This window comes from Pelophylax lessonae (assembly GCF_965119305.1).
Source record: "Pelophylax lessonae genome assembly, chromosome: 10".
Classification (NCBI taxonomy): Eukaryota; Metazoa; Chordata; class Amphibia; order Anura; family Ranidae; genus Pelophylax; species Pelophylax lessonae.
In genome coordinates this window covers 238868693-238890108 of record NC_138777.1, presented here as the reverse complement: position 1 = coordinate 238890108, position 21416 = coordinate 238868693, and the positions used below count along the sequence as shown (strand labels likewise).

At 44.4% G+C, this 21416-nt stretch overlaps 1 protein-coding gene across 1 annotated transcript in view; it reads right to left on the bottom strand.

Moving 5' to 3' along the window:
* Positions 1 to 1394: 1394 nt before the first annotated feature.
* ZNF276 (zinc finger protein 276) overlaps positions 1395 to 21416 on the bottom strand; it is a 46803-nt gene continuing 26781 nt past the window's right edge. Inside the window, exons 5-11 of the mRNA XM_082270234.1 lie at positions 20351 to 20423; positions 15820 to 15903; positions 14993 to 15103; positions 13019 to 13094; positions 12826 to 12943; positions 6836 to 6935; positions 1395 to 1726 (exon numbers count right to left, since the gene is read on the bottom strand). Of these exons, the coding sequence (XP_082126360.1) occupies positions 1465 to 1726; positions 6836 to 6935; positions 12826 to 12943; positions 13019 to 13094; positions 14993 to 15103; positions 15820 to 15903; positions 20351 to 20423 (824 nt within the window). The 3' untranslated portion in view covers positions 1395 to 1464. The remainder of the gene's footprint in view (positions 1727 to 6835; positions 6936 to 12825; positions 12944 to 13018; positions 13095 to 14992; positions 15104 to 15819; positions 15904 to 20350; positions 20424 to 21416) is intronic.

Sequence of the window (21416 nt, the reverse complement as noted above, 5' to 3'; positions counted from 1 at the left end):
AGTCTGGAGGATGACTGTATGTTCGATGAGCCCCATCTATTCTAAAGAAGTCCGCCTCTAATGAGAGCTCAGGGGGGCAGCGGAGGCAGAGATGTGGTTTGTGCAGGGGGCAGAGGAGGCAGAGATGTGGTTTGTGCAGGGGGCAGTGGAGGCAGAGATGTGGTTTGTGCAGGCGGCAGCGGAGGCAGAGATGTGGTTTGTGCAGGGGGCAGCGGAGGCAGAGATGTGGTTTGTGCAGGGGGCAGCGGAGGCAGAGATGTGGTTTGTGCAGGGGGCAGCGGAGGCAGAGATGTGGTTTGTGCAGGGGGCAGCGGAGGCAGAGATGTGGTTTGTGCAGGGGTCAGCGGAGGCAGAGATGTGGTTTGTGCAGGGGGCAGCGGAGGCAGAGATGTGGTTTGTGCAGGGGGCAGCGGAGGCAGAGATGTTGTTTGTGCAGGGGGCAGCGGAGGCAGAGATGTTGTTTGTGCAGGGGGCAGCGGAGGCAGAGATGTGGTTTGTGCAGGGGGCAGCGGAGGCAGAGATGTGGTTTGTGCAGGGGGCAGCGGAGGCAGAGATGTGGTTTGTGCAGGGGGGCAGCGGAGGCAGAGATGTGGTTTGTGCAGGGGGCAGCGGAGGCAGAGATGTGGTTTGTGCAGGGGGCAGCGGAGGCAGAGATGTTGTTTGTGCAGGGGGCAGCGGAGGCAGAGATGTTGTTTGTGCAGGGGGCAGCGGAGGCAGAGATGTTGTTTGTGCAGGGGGCAGCGGAGGCAGAGATGTGGTTTGTGCAGGGGGCAGCGGAGGCAGAGATGTTGTTTGTGCAGGGGGCAGCGGAGGCAGAGATGTTGTTTGTGCAGGGGGCAGCGGAGGCAGAGATGTTGTTTGTGCAGGGGGCAGCGGAGGCAGAGATGTTGTTTGTGCAGGGGGCAGCGGAGGCAGAGATGTGGTTTGTGCAGGGGGCAGCGGAGGCAGAGATGTGATTTGTGCAGGAAGTATAGAAAGCGATCGATGGCAGGAAGTATAGAAAGCGATCGATGGCAGGAAGTATAGAAAGCGATCGATGGCAGGAAGTATAGAAAGCGATCGATGGCAGGAAGTATAGAAAGCGATCGATGGCAGGAAGTATAGAAAGCGATCGATGGGCGGAGTCATTGCAATGAGCAGCTGACACTGTTTACTGTGTAAATAATTTATTGAATGGCTTTCATGTCAGATAATACCATAAATGATCCACCTACCTATCTAGTTGTATGTTATGACGTAACCCAGAGAGGAGGAAACACTGCTCTGCAGTCTCCAGTTCATGGAGGAGGAAGCACTGAACACTTCGGGGGAGGGGGAGCGGCACCATAAAATAAGACTTTGCTTTATGTTCACTGTGTGAAATCGCAGGATTTGGGGGATTTGCGTTGTGCTTTGTACAGCAAAACAATTAAAAATCGTATAAAAAAACGTTTTGTGTTCCATTTTTTCTTTTCTCTCCAATCCTCAGCTGGGCAATTGTCGGGCCAGTTCTGGTTTCACAGCTTCCATCGTCCCTGAGGGGGTGTCGGCTTCATTTTCGGGGGGCTTGGCCGGGCTCTGGGTGAGGGGGTGGACCATAGACATGTGCACGTTGAGATTGTGCGCCTTCTCAAAACGTTTCCCGCACTGGTCACATGCGAACTCCAGGTCGGCCTCAGCCTTGTGCTTGGTCATGTGATACTTGAGTGACGCGCGCTGTCTGCACTGGAAGCCGCACACTTCACATCTAATGGGGGGAGGGGAATGTGTTAGACAACGCCGTCACATGACCAGTCAGAAGATGCAAACAGCTATGCTTACTTCTAGACAACGCATGACAAATATGGAGTTCCAGGTAGGAGGAGCCAGGAGATGGACAGAACATTCTCTGCTAAAACTCTGTTTTTAGGCTTTTTTTTTTACTTTCTGCTATCTATAGGCATTTATTTTTTTTTCAAAGCATTTATTAACTACTTGCTGACCACCCACAGCAGGCTGGCTCGGCTGCGCGAACCGACATTGGTCGCCACTAGGCGGCGGGGATGCCGATGCACAGGGTTGGCAGCTGCGATCGCTCTCTGCTAAGAGAGAAGGACGGTCGGATTTCATAAACACAACTAATCGTTCTTCTCTCTGCAATGATCACAGAGTGCCTTCTATATAGGATCACAGATCTCTATGATCATTTCACAAGCCCCTCCCCCCACAGTTAGTAAAAACTCCCCTAGGCTCACACTTAACCCTTTGATCACCCACTAGGTTAACCCCTTCCCTGCCTGTGTCATTAGTACAGTGACAGTGCATATTTATAGCACTGATTACTGTATTAATGTCACTGGTACCCCAAAAATGTCAGTTAGTTCACATTTGTGCAATCACAAAGATCGCATGTAATTCGTAGCGCACTGCTCCTAAATCACATGCGATCTCTGTGCGGTGCAAATTCAGCAGTTTGTATGGCTGAATTTGCACCGCAATCACACCCAACTCGCACAGGACCCTGTTTTTGGTCCGCAGCAGAATCGGATCGCATGGTGGTTCACACTAGTGCGATCCGATTCTGTGCGAACTTACAGATCGCAATGCGATATGCGATCTGATCTGGGGGTGTCGTTAACTTTTAATTGACACCCCCAGCGTATCGCATATGGCAGTGTGAACTGCCAGGGGTGCGGATGCGATGCGGGAACACGCTGTATATTCGCAGCGTTCCCGCATTGCACAAATGTGAACCGGCACTTAGGGGTCCGATCTGTCAGCCGCAATGTCGCAGTCCCGCTAAAAATGGCAGATCGCCGCCATTACTAGTAAAAAAAATAAATAAAAATTACATACATTTTTCCCCTAGTTTGTAGACGCGACAACTTTTTGCGCAAACCAATCAAAATACGCTTATTGCGATTTTTTTTTTTTTTGTTTACCAAAAATAATTAGCAGAATACAAATTGGCCTAATAGGATAAAAAAGTGATTTTTACATTTTTTTTTTTTTTTTGTGGGAACGTTGTATAGCAGAATGTGAAAAATATTTTGTTTTTTTCAGAAGTGTCGCTTTTTTTTTTTTTTTTTTGTTTATAACGCAAAAAGTAAAAATCGCACAGGTGATCAAATACCACCAAAAGAAAGCTCTGTTTGTGGGGAAAAAAGGACATCAATTTTTTTGGGGTACAGCGTCGCACGACCGCGCAATTGTCAGTTAAATTAACGCAGTGCCGAATCGCAAAAAATGGCCTGGTCATTAAGGGAGAAAATCTTCTGGTTCAGAAGGGGTTAAAGGATAAGTTCGCCTTATCTGCATTTATTTTTTTTTCAAAAGGTGAACTTATCTTTTAACCCCTTCTGGACCGGAAGGATTTTCCCCCCTTAATGACCAGGCCATTTTTGTGATTTGGCACTGCGTTAATTTAACTGACAATTAAGTGGTCATGTGACGCTGTACCCAAAAAAAATGTATGTCCTTTTTTTTCCCCCACAAACAGCTTTCTTTTGGTGGCATTTGATCACCTCTGCGATTTTTTTTTTTTTTTTTTTTTTTTTTTTTGCGCTATCAACACAAAATGACGAAAAAGAAAGATAGCCCTAGCGGGACTTTATATGAGGTGAATGCAATAGTCACTGGGAGTAAAAGAGTAAGTTTTATTATCAAATAAAAATATATATAATAAATATATGTACATAGTTACAAGACATATAGGGCATATTGAAACTAGTAGCAAGATAACAACATGGTAGCATATTGAACATAATAACAGCATATCAACATCACTATTACATGGCGATAAATACCGTATATACTCGAGTATAAACCGAGTTTTTCAGCATGTTTTTTCATGCTGAAAATGCACCCCTCGGCTTATACTCGAGTCACTGACTGGAGTGTCTTTTTAAAAATGGCGCCGCTCGGCGCCGACGTGTCACTGCGCATGTGCGCCATGCCCGAGAATAGCTGAACACCCGAGCATCGGCGGCGCATTTGCGGTGACGTATGGCGGCGCCGGGTGGCGCGATTTTTAAATCGAAGACGGCGCCTCACCGACAGGTAAGCGAGACGCCTCCGCAGCCCCTGCATTTCCTCATGCAGTGCTGCGGGCATGGTACAGGACATTCTCCTGTACCATGCCCGCAGCACTGCATCTCCTGTGCCATGCCTGTAATTACTGTGCCATCCCTATACCTACTGTGCTATACCTACTGTGCCATCCCTATACCTACTGTGCCATGCCTGTACATACTGTGCCATGCCTATACCATCACCTGTGCCATGCCTATACAATGCCTGTACCATGACCTGTGCCATTCCTGTACCACGACCTGTGCCATGCCTGTACCACGACCTGTGCCATGCCTGTACCACGACCTGTGACATGCCTGTACCACGACCTGTGCCATGCCTGTACCACGACCTGTGACATGCCTGTACCACGACCTGTGACATGCCTGTACCATGACCTGTGACATGCCTGTACCATGACCTGTGACATGCCTGTACCATGACCTGTGACATGCCTGTACCATGACCTGTGACATGCCTGTACCATCACCTGTGCCCTGACCTGTGCCATGCCCTTACCATGACCTGTGCAATGACTGTACTATGACCTGCGCCATCTCCTGTACCATGCCCACAGCCCCTGTTTTGTGTCTCGTGGTGGTCCAGTTGGGTTCAGTAGCTGCTGCATTTCCCACCCTAGGCTTATACTCGAGTCTAAGTTTTCCCACTTTTTTGTGCTAAAAGTAGGGGTCTCGGCTTATATTCTGGTCGGCTTATACTCGAGTATATACGGTAATCTGTATTGGAAACTCATTTTTTAGTTCCTTCCTGGTTGTTAGTACGCGTTTCGTGGGTCCTTACCCCCACTCATCAGGAGTACAAGGATAGATCTGTAGCACAGATGGATGTAGGACTGGTGCAGCAACAAAATACCGAACGCGTGTAGAAGCTTGGAATACACTTCCTCTTCAGGGATAGGATTCTGAAAGCTGGAGAGCAAAGAATCTGCATTTTGTGATTCCACACACGTGCATGTAGTGTGTGCTAGAGGTAAGCGGCCACTACACACCCTATTCGTTTGAGATTGGATCGGTATCTATATTGTTTAAACGGCATACTTCACGATTGATTCATTCATTTATTTGTTTGAGCAGCAACAGGATTCACGTTTTCAGGATTGTACATGTTGGGACTTTGTTTTGTTTGTTTTTTTTACTTTGTCTTATTCCAGCTATTTTTATTTATTGATTACATTGTGGATTGTTTTTGGGATTTACCTTCACATATATTTTGGACATTTTTTTTGGACATTTGTTTGGAATTTTTATTCACTATCACGGTAGATTGCCTTATTGATTTGGTATTTATCATATACATTTGGAGTTTCATATTGCGATCACATTAATTCACAGTATTTTGATCGGTAGTTCTTGCTTTACCGCCGATCATTTATACCACACACAGCAAAATATTTTTTTATGGATTGTGGAAAGTCAGTTTGATTATACACAGCTTCTACAATCAGATCACCTTTATACAGTGCTGATCACTTCTACTACACGGAACACATCTTTGTTCATCCATCTTTACAATAATATGTTTGGAGGCACATTATTGATCACAGGGATTCACAAATATTTTTTTAGTTTTTTATTTGATCACTTTGAATTAGCGCCGATCTCATTTCACTTTATATTATACTATTTACGGTGGGGACGCTGATTTGGATTGGCAGCTTTTTCATTACTTTGTATCATTTGGTCTTATATCAGATTTTTTTCATATTTCATTGGGTTGTTTGGCCTGAAATTGAACCCCTCAGGTAGCGCATTGATCCTCGTTTTGTATCAGATCTATTCTTGTACTCCTGATGAGTGGGGGTAAGGACCCCCAAAACGCGTACTAACAACCAGGAAGGAACTAAAAAATGAGTTTCCAATACAGATTATTTATCGCCATGTAATATTGATATGCTGTTATTATGTTCAATATGCTACCATGTTGTTATCTTGCTACTAGATTCAATATGCCCTATATGTCTTGTAACTATGTACATATATTTATTATATATATTTTTATTTGATAATAAAACTTACTCTTTTACTCCCAGTGACTATTGCATTCACCTCATATAAAGTCCCGCTAGGGCTATCTTTCTTTTTCGCAAATATTAGGGATGGAGGTGTTTACAATTGCAAGTGTTAGACCATCCCCTCTTGACTATCAACACAAAATGACCGACAATTCTGAAAAAATATATATATATATTTTTTTCTTTTTACTTTCTGCTATAAAACCTTCAATAAAAAAAAAAAAAGATGTAAAAAAAAAAAAAAAAATGTTTTTTATCAATTTATTCCAATTTGTATTCTGTCACATATTTTAGGTAAAAAATCCCAATAATTGTATATTGATTGGTTTGCATAAAAGTTATCGCGTCTACAAACTAGGGGAAAGATTTGTGTCATTTTTATTCAGTTTTACTAGTAATGGCGGCGATCTGCGGTGATTTAGCAGGACTGTGACATTGGGGCGGACACCTGACACATTTGAGGGGACCAGGAGGTCCATATGTGGCATCCCCCGCCTGCACCCTAAATCCTGGAACACTTCCAGGTGTAGAGAATCCTTCCCCGGGTCCAGGGGCTGCTGATTGAGCTAATCTGCCTCCCATCTAGTCTATCTGATAGGAGACCGGCTCTCTGCCTCACTTAATGCTGTCAAACACCCACAAAGCTTCCCATTTGTAGGGTCCATGTGATCCACCAGATGTCCCTTACAGTGCGAATGTACTCAACGCTGCCCCTTCAGGTAAGAATAATACATTGGTTTGGGTATGTACTATCAGCAGTGACGGTGTACTTACTGTAAGGGTTTAGCTCCTGAGTGTCTCATCTGATGCACAGATAAGTGTTTGCGTTGTTTGAAGGCCTGTCCACACTGGTCACAGATGTAATTCCTCTCCTCTGGGGATCAGACAACACACAGTAAGATTTCCTATATCATTTACAGCATATAAATAGAACTTCATGCAGCTTAGCGTTCCTTAGGTGTGGTGGCTGCATGGTTTTCTTTCACCCGGTGATCCTGCCAGTAACACACTTCCTGTTCTGGGATACAATGCTCACTCATCTATGGAAAAGCAGCGTTGTCACCCTAAGACAGGAAGTGTTACTAAAGGAGTGTTTCACAGAAGACGTACTATTGGTTCCCAGTGCTGTATTTTGGCCCAGGCCTAGGGCGGCACTTTGTAGGGGGGGGGGGGCAGCAAAAAAGCCGCCCCCCTCCACCTGAGACTCTTTTGGCCACTGGTTGCTAGAGCCGCCTCTCCTACCTCCTTTCTCTCACCTCTCTCACACCCCCTCTCTCTCTCACACCCCCCTCTCTCAACCCCTCCTCTCTTACCCCCCTCTCTCTCACTCCCTCCCTCTCTTTCCCTCCCTCACCCACCCCCTCTCTTAACCCCCCCCCCCCCTCTCGTGAGATCTCAGGGGTTCATGCTGGGACTTGGAGTCCTTCAATTTTGGATGGAGTCACATACCTTAAAAAGAAAGGACTCGGGCAAATTTACATAGGAGTTGGAAGGGGGGGGGGGGGGGGCGCCCAGTTTTAGTCTTGCCTAGGGCAGCACAAAACCAAAATACACCATTGTTGGTTCCCACAATGAAAAGTATTCCCGGATTGGAGGAGGCAAACTTTTCATTCATCCACCCGTCCTCCATTCATAGAGCAATTTTCATCCTGGGAACTGATTGTACGGCTTCTATGAATGGAGGAGGGGCACAGAGAGTGCAATCATAGTCAGCACATGAGGAGTGCCTGTCACGGGTGCAGCTGCTCATATCCACCCCCCTAAGCACCAGAGGATCACTGTGGGGGGGGGGGGGGGTATCCGGGGGCAAAGGACGGTATTTGAAACACAGCAGCCCCCAGTACATGGAACATGTTTCTTTCATAGTAAGTTCCATCCATAGTTACATAGTAGTTACACATAGTTACATAGTAGTTACACATAGTTACATAGTAGTTACACATAGTTACATAGTAGTTACACATAGTTACATAGTAGTTACATAGTAGTTACACATAGTTACATAGTAGTTAGTTACATAGTATTTGAGGTTGAATAAAGCTAACAGTTCCACCTGAATCCCTGGTGCTGCTTTTTTTATTTCACTAAACATCAGCTTTACCCACTTCCGGACCGGAAGATTTACCCCCTGAATGACCAGGCCATTTTTTGCAATACAGCACTGCGTTACTTTGACAATTGCGCGGTCGTGCGACGCTGTACCCAAATAAAATTGATGTCCCTTTTTCCTACAAATAGAGATTTCTTTTGGTGGTATTTGAGCACCTGTGCAATATTTTTATTTTTTGAGCTATAAATACAAAAAGAGCGACAATTCTGAAAAAAAAAAAAAAAAAACTTTTTACTTTCTGCTATATAACATTCCCAATACAAAAAAATGTAAAAATCTATTTTTTTTCTTCATTTTAGGCCAATATGTATTGTGCTACATATTTTTAGTAAAAAAAAAACAAAACAATGAGCGTATCGCGTCTACAAGCTAGGGGAAAGATTTGTCATTTTTATTTATTTACTAGCAATGGAGGCGATCTGTGATTTTTAGCGGGACTGCGTCATTGCGGCGGAAAGATCGGACTCCTGACTGACATTTTTGACACTTTTTGGGGGGACCAGCGACATTACTACAGTAATCAGAAGGAAATGATACATTATAAGAGTCGGTTCACACTAGCGACACTTGTCAGCCTGACAAGTCGCGCTCCGGTGATCGCTACAGGAGCCGTTCTAATAGGAGCGACACAAGACTTAGAAAAAGGGTCCTGTACTATTTCGGGGCGACCTCAGAGCAACTTGCATAGACTTCCATTATGTGAAGTCCCTGCAAGTCGCGGTGCACAGGACTGCACAAGTCGCCCCCGAAGTAGTAAGGAGTCGTGTCGCCCCAGTGTGAACCGACTCTAACACATTGTGTTTATAGTGATCTCCCAGCCTTGTGTTTATAGTGATCTCCCAGCCTTGTGTTTATAGTGATCTCCCAGCCTTGTGTTTATAGTGATCTCCCAGCTTTGTGTTTATAGTGATCTCCCAGCCTTGTGTTTATAGTCATCTCCCAGCCTTGTGTTTATAGTCATCTCCCAGCCTTGTGTTTATAGTCATCTCCCAGCCTTGTGTTTATAGTCATCTCCCAGCCTTGTGTTTATAGTCATCTCCCAGCCTTGTGTTTATAGTGATCTCCCAGCCTTGTGTTTATAGTGATCTCCCAGCTTTGTGTTTATAGTGATCTCCCAGCCTTGTGTTTATAGTCATCTCCCAGCCTTGTGTTTATAGTCATCTCCCAGCCTTGTGTTTATAGTCATCTCCCAGCCTTGTGTTTATAGTCATCTCCCAGCCTTGTGTTTATAGTGATCTCCCAGCCTTGTGTTTATAGTCATCTCCCAGCCTTGTGTTTATAGTCATCTCCCAGCCTTGTGTTTATAGTCATCTCCCAGCCTTGTGTTTATAGTCATCTCCCAGCCTTGTGTTTATAGTCATCTCCCAGCCTTGTGTTTATAGTCATCTCCCAGCCTTGTGTTTATAGTCATCTCCCAGCCTTGTGTTTATAGTCATCTCCCAGCCTTGTGTTTATAGTGATCTCCCAGCCTTGTGTTTATAGTGATCCCCCAGCCTTGGCAATAAACATTTGCTGGAGGCTCTTTTTTTTTTGTGAGTGAGCGGACAACAGCGAGGAAATGCTGTTTTAGGACCGTGAGAGGGGGGGGGATAATCAAGATTTTTTAACGATTAATCGTGCAGCTCTATCAAAAAGTAAAAATTATTGCTTTTTTCCCAAAATTGTCGCTCTTTTTTTGTTTATAGCACAAAAATCACACAGGTGATCAAATACCAGCAAAAGATAGCTCTATTTGTGGGGAAAATAGGACTTAAATGGTATTTGGGTACAGCATCGCACAATGGTGCAATTGGTAGTGCCCAATTGCAAACAACGGCCTGGTCATAAAGGGGGGTAAATCGTCTGAGGCTGACATGGCTAAAGCGGAGTTCCGGGCTCAAAATTAACTTTGGCCCATCCGCTTGCTGTGAATGCCCTGCAACACAATTGGATACTCCCGAATTTTTTCTTTTCTTTACTTACCTTGTTTTTAAAGGAAATATACTCCCCTTCCTTCCACTTCCTCCCTCTGCGGCCGCGGCCCGCGCCGTCACTTCCTGGCTTGCATTGATTCCTGGGAGCTGAACATCATCGCTCCCAGGAATCAATGCGCCTGCACCGGCCCCGCTCGTCACTTCCGGTGCAGGCGCGGCATTCCCTGCTAAACAGCTTCTGGGCATGCCCAGAAGCTGTGGAGGGATGACGCACCGCACCGGAAGTGACGAGTGGGGCCGGTGCAGGGCATTCTGGGAGAAGAGGACGCTGCAGCTTCAGCTGCCCACACCTAAGATGGCAGCGCTGGAGAAGAACTTTTCAAGGTACGTATTTCTTCTAAAAAGTAAGTGCAACCCGGTACAGTACAGAGGCTACCCATTATGGAATGCACTAACCTTGACTGTCCCGGGGGGATTTTTAGCTAAATTTCACCGCCGAGGCCGGAACTCCGCTTTAATAAGAAGTCAATGCAACTCGCCCCCAAGTGGTGCAGGAACCTTTTTCTAAGTCGGAGTGACTCGAGTCGCCCTGATTAGAACGGTTCCATTGCACTGAATTAGAGTGCGACTGGTCAGGTGACTGAGTCACCCCGGTTTGAACCGAGCCTCATACACCAAACGCATAGAGAAAGGAATTTTACTGTAATAATAAATCCTGTTTCTGAGTTCACTGACGGACACAACACCCCCCTCCCCCGCCACCTCTCCCCTTTGGAGTTTCTCCTTCAACACTGCTTATGACTGACTGCGCTGACTACAGCACAGAGGGTGGCGAGTTTTTTTTTGCCTAGTGTCCTCCTGTAGGCGGGACTATAACCCGGCTGAGTCATGGATTATGAAGAAAGGATTCGCCCGTCAATGAATGGAAGAGAAATCTCCTCTGTGATGGCGGAATACAGACAAGATACTGCAAACAACCTGGGCAGAGGAAAGGTTTGCTTTATAACTCTAATAGAGGATGTAAATTTACACCCCGATGTGGGCGTGGCCTCCAAATTTGGGTGTACTGAGCATCCGGGAAATATTCACAGCGCTTCACTTCTTCCACATTTTGTTATGTTACAGCCTTATTTCAACATGGATTAAATTCATTATTTTCCTCAAAATTCTACAAACCCCTCCCCCATAATGACAACGTGAGAGAAGTTTGTTTGAAATCTTTGCAAATTTATTAAAAATAAAAAAGGAATAAAATCCCATGTACATAAGTATTCACACCCTTTGCCATGGCACTCAGAATTGAGCTCAGGTGCATTCTGTTTCCACTGATCATCCTTGAGATGTTTCTACAACTTGATTGGAGTCCACCTGTGGTAAATTCAGTTGATTGGACATGATTTGGAAAGGCACACACCTGTCTATAGAAGGTCCCACAGGTAACAGTGCATGTTAGAGCACAAACCAAGCCATGAAGTCCTAGGAATTGTCTGTAGACCTCAGAGACAGGATTGTATGGAGGCACAGATCGGGGGAAGGGTACAGAAATATTTCTGCAGCATTGAAGGTCCCAATGAGCACAGTGACCTCCATCATCTGTAAATGGAAGAAGTTTGGAACCACCAGGTCTCTTTCTAGAGCGGGCTGCCTGGCCAAACTGAGCGATTGGGGGGAAGGGCCTTAGTCAGGAAGGTGACCAAGAACCCGATGGTCACTCTGACAGAGCTCCAGCATTTCTCTGTGGAGAGAGGAGAACCTTCCAGAAGAACAACCATCTCTGCAGCACTCCACCAATCAGGCCTGTATGGGAGTGGCCAGATGGAAACCACTCCTCAGTAAAAGTCACATGACAGCCCGCCTGGAGTTTACCAAAAGGCACCTGAAGGACTCTCAGACCATGAGAAACAAAATTCTCTGCTCTGATGAAACAAAGATTGAACTCTTTCGCCTGAATGGCAAGCGTCATGTCTGGAGGAAACCAGGCACCGCTCATCACCTGGCCAATACCATCCCTACTGTGAAGCATGGTGGTGGCAGCATCATGCTGTGGAGATGTTTTTCAGCGGCAGGAACTGGGAGACTAGTCAGGATGGAGGGAAAGATGAATGCAGCAATGTACAGAGACATCCTTGATGAAAACCTCCTCCAGAGCGCTCTGCACCTCAGACTGGGTCGAAGGTTCATCTTCCAACAGGACAACGACCCTAAGCACACAGCCAAGATAACAAAGGAGTGGGTATGGGCCAACTCTGTGAATGTCCTTGAGTGGCCCAGCCAGAGCCCAGACTTGAACCCGATGGAACATCTCTGGAGAGATCTGAAAATGGCTGTGCACTGACCCTCCCCCATCCAACCTAATGGAGCTTGAGAGGTCCTGCAAAGAAGAATGGGAGAAACTGCCCAAAAATAGGAGTGCCAAGCTTGTAGCATCATACTCAGAAATACTGGAGGCTGGAATTGGTGCCAAAGGAGCTTCACCAAAGTATTGGGCAAAGGGTGTGAATACTTATGTATATGGATTTTTTTTTTTTTTTAAATAAATTTGCAAAGATTTAAGACAAACTTCTCTCACGTTGTCATTATGGGGGATTGTTTGTAGAATTTTGAAGAAAATAATTAATTTTTGTAATAAGGCTGTAACATAACAAAATGTGGAAGAAGTGAAGCTCTGTGAATACTTTCCGGATGCTCTGTAGATCTCTACCTGTGGTGATTATGGAGTGCGAGTATATGAGTGCAGTCACCTGTGTGGATGAGCTTGACGTGTCTCTGCAGGTATCGGTCTATCATGAAGACTTTGTTGCAGCCGGGGTGTGGACAGGGTCGCTCCCGCACCTCCTCATGGTGTTCCTTTATATGTTTCTGTAAGACAAAGCCCAGAGGTGAGTCTATGTTCCAGGAATGACATTCAGGATCAGCCACTGTGCTCTTACATACCTTCATCCCATCCGCACCTCTGTAGACGGCAGTGCAGCCCTGGTAAGGACACTTGTAGATTGTAGGCAGCTCCTCCCTGGAAAACAAAGTACAATTCATAACCAGAAAGAAAGACCGAAAAGGCACCAAATCCCAATAATAATGAACAGGAAAAATCAACCCCAAAGGGGGGACGAAAAAAAATTGGGGATTTTTTAGGTGCCAGTAATTTAGACATCAAAACATTTTTTCGGTCACAGAGCACAGTCAGTCGCAGAGCACAGTCAGTCGCAGAGCACAGTCAGTCGCAGTCCTACTTTAATGAACAGGAAAAATCAACCCCCAAAAGGGGGGAGAAAGAAATTGGGGATTTTTTTTTAGGTGCCAGTAATTTAGACATCAAAACTTTTTTTAAAAAATTATACAATTTTTTTTTCAATGATTAAAAAATCAGCAAATGATGATGGACAGACATACACCATAATGACTTTCCTAGGAAGCACAAGGATATCTTCTGATCCAAAATCCGGCATTCAAGGTAAACTTTGGTTTAGAAGATATCCTTGTGCTTCCTAGGAAAATCATTTGGATGCTTCTATATCCAAATTAATCAGGTATATATATTATAGATATAAAAGTAGTTATTACACATTATCTTTGATTATTCTATGTTTTTATATATATATATATATTGTGACAGGAAGTCAGGTAAATCTGTGGATGTAGTCACAGACAGGAGATACATTTCCACCTGGTTTAGAAAATTCACCAATTACTATAGGGTGTCAGCTGCAAAGGCAGCAGGAAAGGTAGCCAGGACGGCTTAAGGAAGTTGAAAGGCCTTCAGCTGGTCGGAATTAGGAAGTTAAGGCCTCTATAATTTGTCCAAAGGAAGTCCTATTGATTGCTGCCTCCTGACGCTGTGTGAGCTGGGGAGAGGAGGACAGTCAGATGTGTGCCTCCCGACGCTGTGTGAAGCCTGGGAGAAGGACTGCTGCCTCCGGACGCCGTGTGGGTAGAGGAGGACAGTCAGATGTGTGCCTCCCGACGCTGTGTGAGCATAGGAGAAGACCTCCTGAAGTGATGTGCGCTGAGGAGGGTAAAAAGTGTGAAGTTTACTCAAGGTGAGGTCTTGGATTGTTTCTATGTGGAAAGAAATAAATGAACTGTTTGCTATGTGAAGAGACAAGCAAAGGAATGGTTGCTATGTGAAGAGACAAGCAAAGGGACATGTTCAATGTGAAGAGGAAAAGGGACATGTTCAATGGACATTTGTTGTGTGAAGAAAAAACATGGACTATTGAGTGTCTGCTGATCCTACAGCAGATAATTTGAGCCTCCTCTGTAACTCTAAACTGGTAACCTGTAGACATTTTTAAAATTTCGCCAATAGAGATTTCTAAGTACCGCAGTTTGTCGCCATTCCATGTGTGCGCAATTTTAAAGCATGACATGTTAATTATCTATTTACTGTAATAATGTCATTGGTCCCCAAAAATGTCAGTTAGGTGTCCGATTCGTCTGCCATAATGTTGCAGTCCTGCTAAAAATTGCAGATCGCCGCCATTACTAATAAAAACATATAAATAAATAAAAATGATATAAATCTTTCCACTAGTTTGTAGACGTGATAACTTTTGTGCAAACCAATCAATATGCACTTATTGGGATTTTTTTTTTTTTTTTCTACCAAAAATATGTAGCAGAATACAAATTGGATTAAAAAAATTAGATTTTTTTACTTTTTTTATTGGATGTTTTATGTTTTTAGTGCAAAAAAAATAAAATAAAAAAATCGCACAGGTGATCAAATACCACCAAAAGAAATCTCTATTTTTGGGGAAAAAGGACATCAATTTTATTTGGGTACAGCATCGCACGACCGCGCAATTGTCAGTTAAAGTAACGCAGTGCCAAATAGTCATTAAGGGGGGTAAAACCTTCCAGGGCTGAAGTGGTTAATTGCAATATGGTTTTGAATGGCCCGGTACTCACCGCTCTCTTTTTATGATATTCTTCCAGCCTGGTTTGGGGCCCGGCTTCTTCCTTTCTCGGGGTTCTCGTGTCTTTCTCGCCTCTCTGTGTCTGCTCTTCCTTGGAGGAATCCTGAATGGCCAAATAGAAAGATATCAGCTCTCTGATAGGAGGAAGAGGTCCAATACACGGAGATCAGTCACTTAGAATAAATATTCCTACAGCGCAACCAAAAATCACCATAAAAAGTAATAGAATAAAAATATTTATTGTTAATATTTATTATATATTTATATATATTATATATTTATTATATTTTATTAATATTTATTGTTAATATTGTTAATAATAAACATTTGTGTGTCTCCAATCAAAGTCCTTTTAAATCCACAATACATTACCCCAAAAAACGTAACAAAAAGTCCATGTGTTAAAAAAAAAAACAAAATGCAATATAATATCCAGCCGGTGGTGACGTGCGCACTTTTAGTTACGTGATTGAAGAACACTGCAAAGGATCCCTCTTTATATTGAATTTATTATTTTTTTTAAATACACATGGACTTGTGTTTTTTGGGGGGGTTGATCTTCTAAGATCATAAGGGGGGTTGAATTGAGATTGCAGTTTTTTTTTTTTTTTTTTTTAACGATTAGGCGTTCCGCTCCGGTGTACGACCGGCTTTAGTAGGGGACTCACAAGGTAGAGAAGCAATGACCAGAAAGAAAGCCCGGCACCTCTGATAGCAAGTCAGCAGCGCCCGCTCCTTTATCTCTATTCTCACACCTTTACATCAGAGGAAATCTGTGTTTTAGGATCATCGATTCTCCGCCAGATGAGGATTTATTACCTTTTCTCTGGATACGGTTCAAAGGAGTCATCAGAAGACAGGAGGTCCCCCCTCTCCTCTCCATCCTCCTTACTCTGCAACTCTCTGTAGAGAGAAAATCAGTTTTTTACTTTTAGCAGAATTTACCTGTATAGACCGATATACAAACACACACACACACACACACCTATATATTATATATATATATATATATATATATATATATACACACACACACACACATACATATATATATATATATATATATACACACACACAGTATCTCACAAAAGTGAGTACACCCCTCACATTTTTGTAAATATTTTATCCTATCTTGATGACACTTTGCTACAATGTAGAGTAGTGAGTGTACAGCTTGTATAACAGTGTAAATTTGCTGTCCCCTCAAAATAACTCAACACACAGCCATAAATGTCTAAACCGCTGGCAACAAAAGTGAGTACACCCCTAAGTGACAATCTCCAAATTGGGCCCAATTAGCCTTTTTCCCTCCCTGGTGTCATGTGACTCGTTAGTGTTACAAGGTCTCAGGTGTGAATGGGGAGCAGGTGTGATAAATTTGGTGTTATCGCTCTCACTCTCTCATACTGGTCACTGGAAGTTCAACATGGCACCTCATGGCAAAGAACTCTCTGAGGATCTGAAAAAAAGAATTGTTGTTCTACATAAAGATGGCCTAGGCTATAAGAAGATTGCCAAGACCCTGAAACTGAGCTGCAGCACGGTGGCCAAGACCATAAAGCTGTTTACCAGGACAGGTTCCACTCATAACAGGCCTCGCCATGGTCCACCAAAGGGGTTGAGTGCACGTGCTCAGCGTCCTATCCAGAGGTTGTCTTTGGGAAATAGACGTATGAGTGCTGCCAGCATTGCTGCAGAGGTTGAAGGGATGGGGGAGGGGTCAGCCTGTCAGTGCTCAGACCATATGCCGCACACTGCATCACATTGGTCTGCATGGCTGTCATCCCAGAAGGAAGCCTCTTCTAAAGATGATGGACAAGAAAGCCCGCAAACAGTTTGCTGAAGACAAGCAGACTAAAGCCCCATACACACACGCAGATCGTCGTCATACAAACGTCGGCGGACGAAAGATCTGCCGATTGTATGCGTGTTAGTATGGTGCATCCGACAGCTGTCTGCACACAATCTGCGGACAAGAGTCTTTCTTGCAAACATGAAAATTTTTGTCTGCGGACACCAGAACGGACAATTGTTTGCCTGTCAGTACAGAAATCAGCCGACAGACTGCAGATTTGCAAGACTGGGCATGCTCAGAAAATAAAAAACACAGGGAAAGTTAACCATTACATGACATCACTTCTGCAGTCAGCTGAAGTCTGCGGACAAAATTCTTGTGCTGTCCTTGTGCTGTCTTTGCACTTTTCAACAGACACCGACATCCCGGGGAGAAAAGACGAACATTTGTATGACGACGATCTGCGTGTGTGTATGGGGCTTAAGGACATGGATTACTGGAACCATCTCCTGTGGTCTGATGAGACCAAGATAAACTTATTTGGTGTCAGATGGTGTCAGGTGTGTGTGGGGGCAACCAGGTGAGGAGTACAAAGACAAGTGTGTCTTCCTACAGTCAAGCATGGTGGTGGGAGTGTCATGGTCTGGGGCTGCATGAGTGCTGCCGGCACTGGGGAGCTACAGTTCATTGAGGGAACCATGAATGCCAACATGTACTGTGACATACTGAAGCAGAGCATGATCCCCTCCCTTCAGAGACTGGGCCACAGGGCAATATTCCAACATAACGACCCCAAACACCTCCAAGATGACCACTGCCTTGCTAAAAAAGCTGAGGGTAAAGGTGATGGACTGGCCAAGCATGTCTCCAGACCTAAACCCTATTGAACATCTGTGGGGATCCTCAAACAGAAGGTGGAGGAGCGCAAGGTCTCTAACATCCACCAGCTCTGTGATGTCATCATGGAGGAGGGGAAGAGGACTCCAGTGACAACCTGTGAAGCTCTGGTGAACTCCATGCCCAAGAGGGTTAAGGCAGTGCTGGAAAATAATGGCGGCCACATAAAATATTGACACTTTGGACCCAATTTGGACATTGTCACTTAGGGGTGTACTGACTTTTGTTGCCAGCGGTTTAGACATTAATGGCTGTGTGTTGAGTTATTTTGAGGGGACAGTAAATTTACACTGTTATACAAGCTGTACACTCACTACTTTACATTGTAGCAAAGTGTCATTTCTTCAGTGTTGTCACATGAAAAGATAGAATAAAATATTTACAAAGATGTGAGGGGTGTACTTACTTTTGTGAGATACTGTGTGTGTGTGTGTGTGTATATATATATATATATATATATATATATATATATATATACACGCACACACGAAAAAAAGAAAAAATATGAATGGCGCTGGAAGAAATCAGATCTGACCTAGTGGCCTGAAAACAAAGTCCATAATTGTAAAATTCAGTAATATTATATGAATGCATAAAAGCAACATTAGCGGCGGCTCCCCATAGAGTGCAGGAATTCTCAGTAAGAAACAGACACAAGGGGGCGCCAGACTAAGTGTAGCAGGTTAAAAATAAATGGGTTTTATTAAAAGCCAAATGCCAACTTACATAGGTGGTAGACAGGCAGGTGTTCCATCAGAATCGGCCACCCGTCTGATTAGGTAATGGAAGGGACGTTCCGTCAGCTGAATACTTACTGCGCATGCGTAGCAGGTTTGCTAATGTGACAGAACACCTGCAGGCGGCAGCGGACATCTTACTACACCAAGCTATGTCTTGAATTTCGCAGTCATTTAATGAATAAAGTGAGCGTATATAAATAAATATAAGATATTGAGCTATGTCATGCTGTTTTCATGTTACATTTTCAATCCTAAAGGTTTAGCGCTGAGCAGTGCGGGGTGTACCAAGATGGCCTCCGCTGAGCAGTGCGGGGTGTACCAAGATGGCCTCTGCTGAGCAGTGCCGGGTGTACCAAGATGGCCTCTGTTGAGCAGTGCGGGGTGTAATAATAGTTGTCCTGTGGACAGATTCTCCCACCTGAGCTGTGGATCTCTGCAGCTCCTCCAGAGTTCCCATGGGCCTCTTGGCTGCTTCCCTGATGAATGCTCTCCTTGCCCAGCCGGTCAGTTTAGGTGGATGGCCATGTCTTAGTAGGGGCCCGGCCGGTCAGTTTCGGTGGACGGCCATGTCTTGGTAGGGGCCCGGCCGGTCAGTTTCGGTGGACGGCCATGTCTTGGTAGGGGCCCGGCCGGTCAGTTTAGGTGGACAGCCATGTCTTGGTAGGGGCCCGGCCGGTCAGTTTAGGTGGACAGCCATGTCTTCGTAGGGGCCTGGCCGGTCAGTTTAGGTGGACAGCCATGTCTTCGTAGGGGCCCGGCCGGTCAGTTTAGGTGGACGGCCATGTCTTGGTAGGGGCCCGGCTGGTCAGTTTAGGTGGGTGGCCATGTCTTGGTAGGGTTTCAGTTGTGCTATACTCTTTCCATTTTCCCATGATGGATTGAACAGCGCTCCATGAGATGGTCAAAGCTTGGGAGATTTTTTTATAACCAAACCCTGCTTTACACTTCTCCACAACTTTATCCCTGACCTGTCTGCTGTGTTCCTTGGCCTTCATGATGCTGTTTTTTTACTAAGGTTCTCTAACAAACCTCTGAGGGCTTCACAGAACAGCTGTATTTATACTGAGATTAAATGACACACAGGTGGACTCTATTTACTAATTAGGTGACTTCTGAAGGAAATTGGTTCCTCTAGATTTTAGTTAGGGGTATCAGAGTAAAGGGGGGGGGGTGAATACAAATGCAGCCACACTTTTCACAGATTTATTTGTATCATTTATCATTTTCCTTCCACTTCACAATTATGGCCACTTTGTGTCGGTCTATCACCTAAAATCCCAATAAAATACATTTACCTTTCTGGTTGTAACATGAGAAAATGTGGGAAATTTCAGGGGGTGTAAATACTTTTTCCCAGCACTGTATCCGCTCAGTTTATTGGTAAAATGTCTGTGAAATCCCAGACATAGCTGGGTGTAGTAAGATGTCCGCTGCCGCCTTCTCTCTGCAGGGGTTCTATCACATTATTCCTGCATGCTCAGTAGGTATTCAGGTGACGGAACGTCTCTTCTATTACCCAATCTGAGGGGGGCGCTGATTCTGCTGGCGGCTCTCGGCCCGGTACCGGCACGCTGGGTTAAGGAGCGGTTAACTTTCACAGATGACTACAGGACACCTCCATCTCACCCAGATACAACGTATAGATATATACTGACCTCTCTACCACCTACATTGCCATTTGGCTTTTATTAAAACCCATTTCTTTTTTGATCTGCTCAGGGGTGTCAAACTGGCAGCCCTCCAGCTGTTTTGGCGGAACTACAAGTCCATCATTGCCTGTGGGAGTCATGCTTGTAACTGTCAGCCTTGCAATGCCTCATGGGACTTGTAGTTCCACAACAGCTGGAGAGCCGCCTAGTCTGGCGCCCCCTTGTGTCCCTTTTTTTTTTTTTCCTACACACAGGAGCGAGCGACTCACCCATCTGACAGCTCACTGCCCTCCTCCTTGGCCAGCTCATTGGAGGTCTGAGGGAAATCTCCCCCAACTACTTCTGTAAAAGAAAAAAAAATAAATAAAATTAATAACAATCGTTTTTTTTCACTCTATAAAATGATTAAAATAGAAACAAGCGCCAGGTGATGGCACCCGATGCATGAAAGCCAACATCTCAATGTAACCACAAGCAGAGAATTCTAAAGGCTTTGCACACATTATAATAATATACTGAAAAAAATGCATTTTATTTGAAACATATTTAAAAAAAGAAAAAGTATAAAAGCAAAACATGAGGCCGCAATTGTGATCAGAACATGCGTGGTACAAATCTCTTCACTCCCAACGCATTTCAAACAACATTTTCTTCCTCAGGGAAAACAAGAATAGATACATTTGTTTCTTAGCTTACAGATTGTTTCCCCAGAGGAAGGAAATGTTGTTCGAAAGTATTCGGCCCCCTTGAACTTTTCGACCTTTTGCCACATTTCAGGCTTCAAACATAAAGATATAAAACTGTAATTTTTTGTGAAGAATCAACAAGTGGGACACAATCATGAAGTGGAATGAAATTTATTGGATATTTCAAACTTTGTTAACAAATAAAAAACTGAAAAATTGGGCGTGCAAAATTATTCAGCCCCTTTACTTTCAGTGCAGCAAACTCTCTCCAGAAGTTCAGTGAGGATCTCTGAATGATCCAATGCTGACCTAAATGACTAATGATGATAAATAGAATCCACCTGTGTGTAATCAAGTCTCCGTATAAATGCACCTGCACTGTGATAGTCTCAGAGGTCCGTTTAAAGCGCAGAGAGCATCATGAAGAACAAGGAACACAGCAGGCAGGTCCGAGATACTGTTGTGGAGAAGTTTAAAGCCGGATTTGGATACAAAAAGATTTCCCAAGCTTTAAACATCCCAAGGAGCACTGTGCAAGCGATAATATTGAAATGGAAGGAGTATCAGACCACTGCAAATCTACGAAGACCTGGCTGTCCCTCTAAACTTTCAGCTCATACAAGGAGAAGACTGATCAGAGATGCAGCCA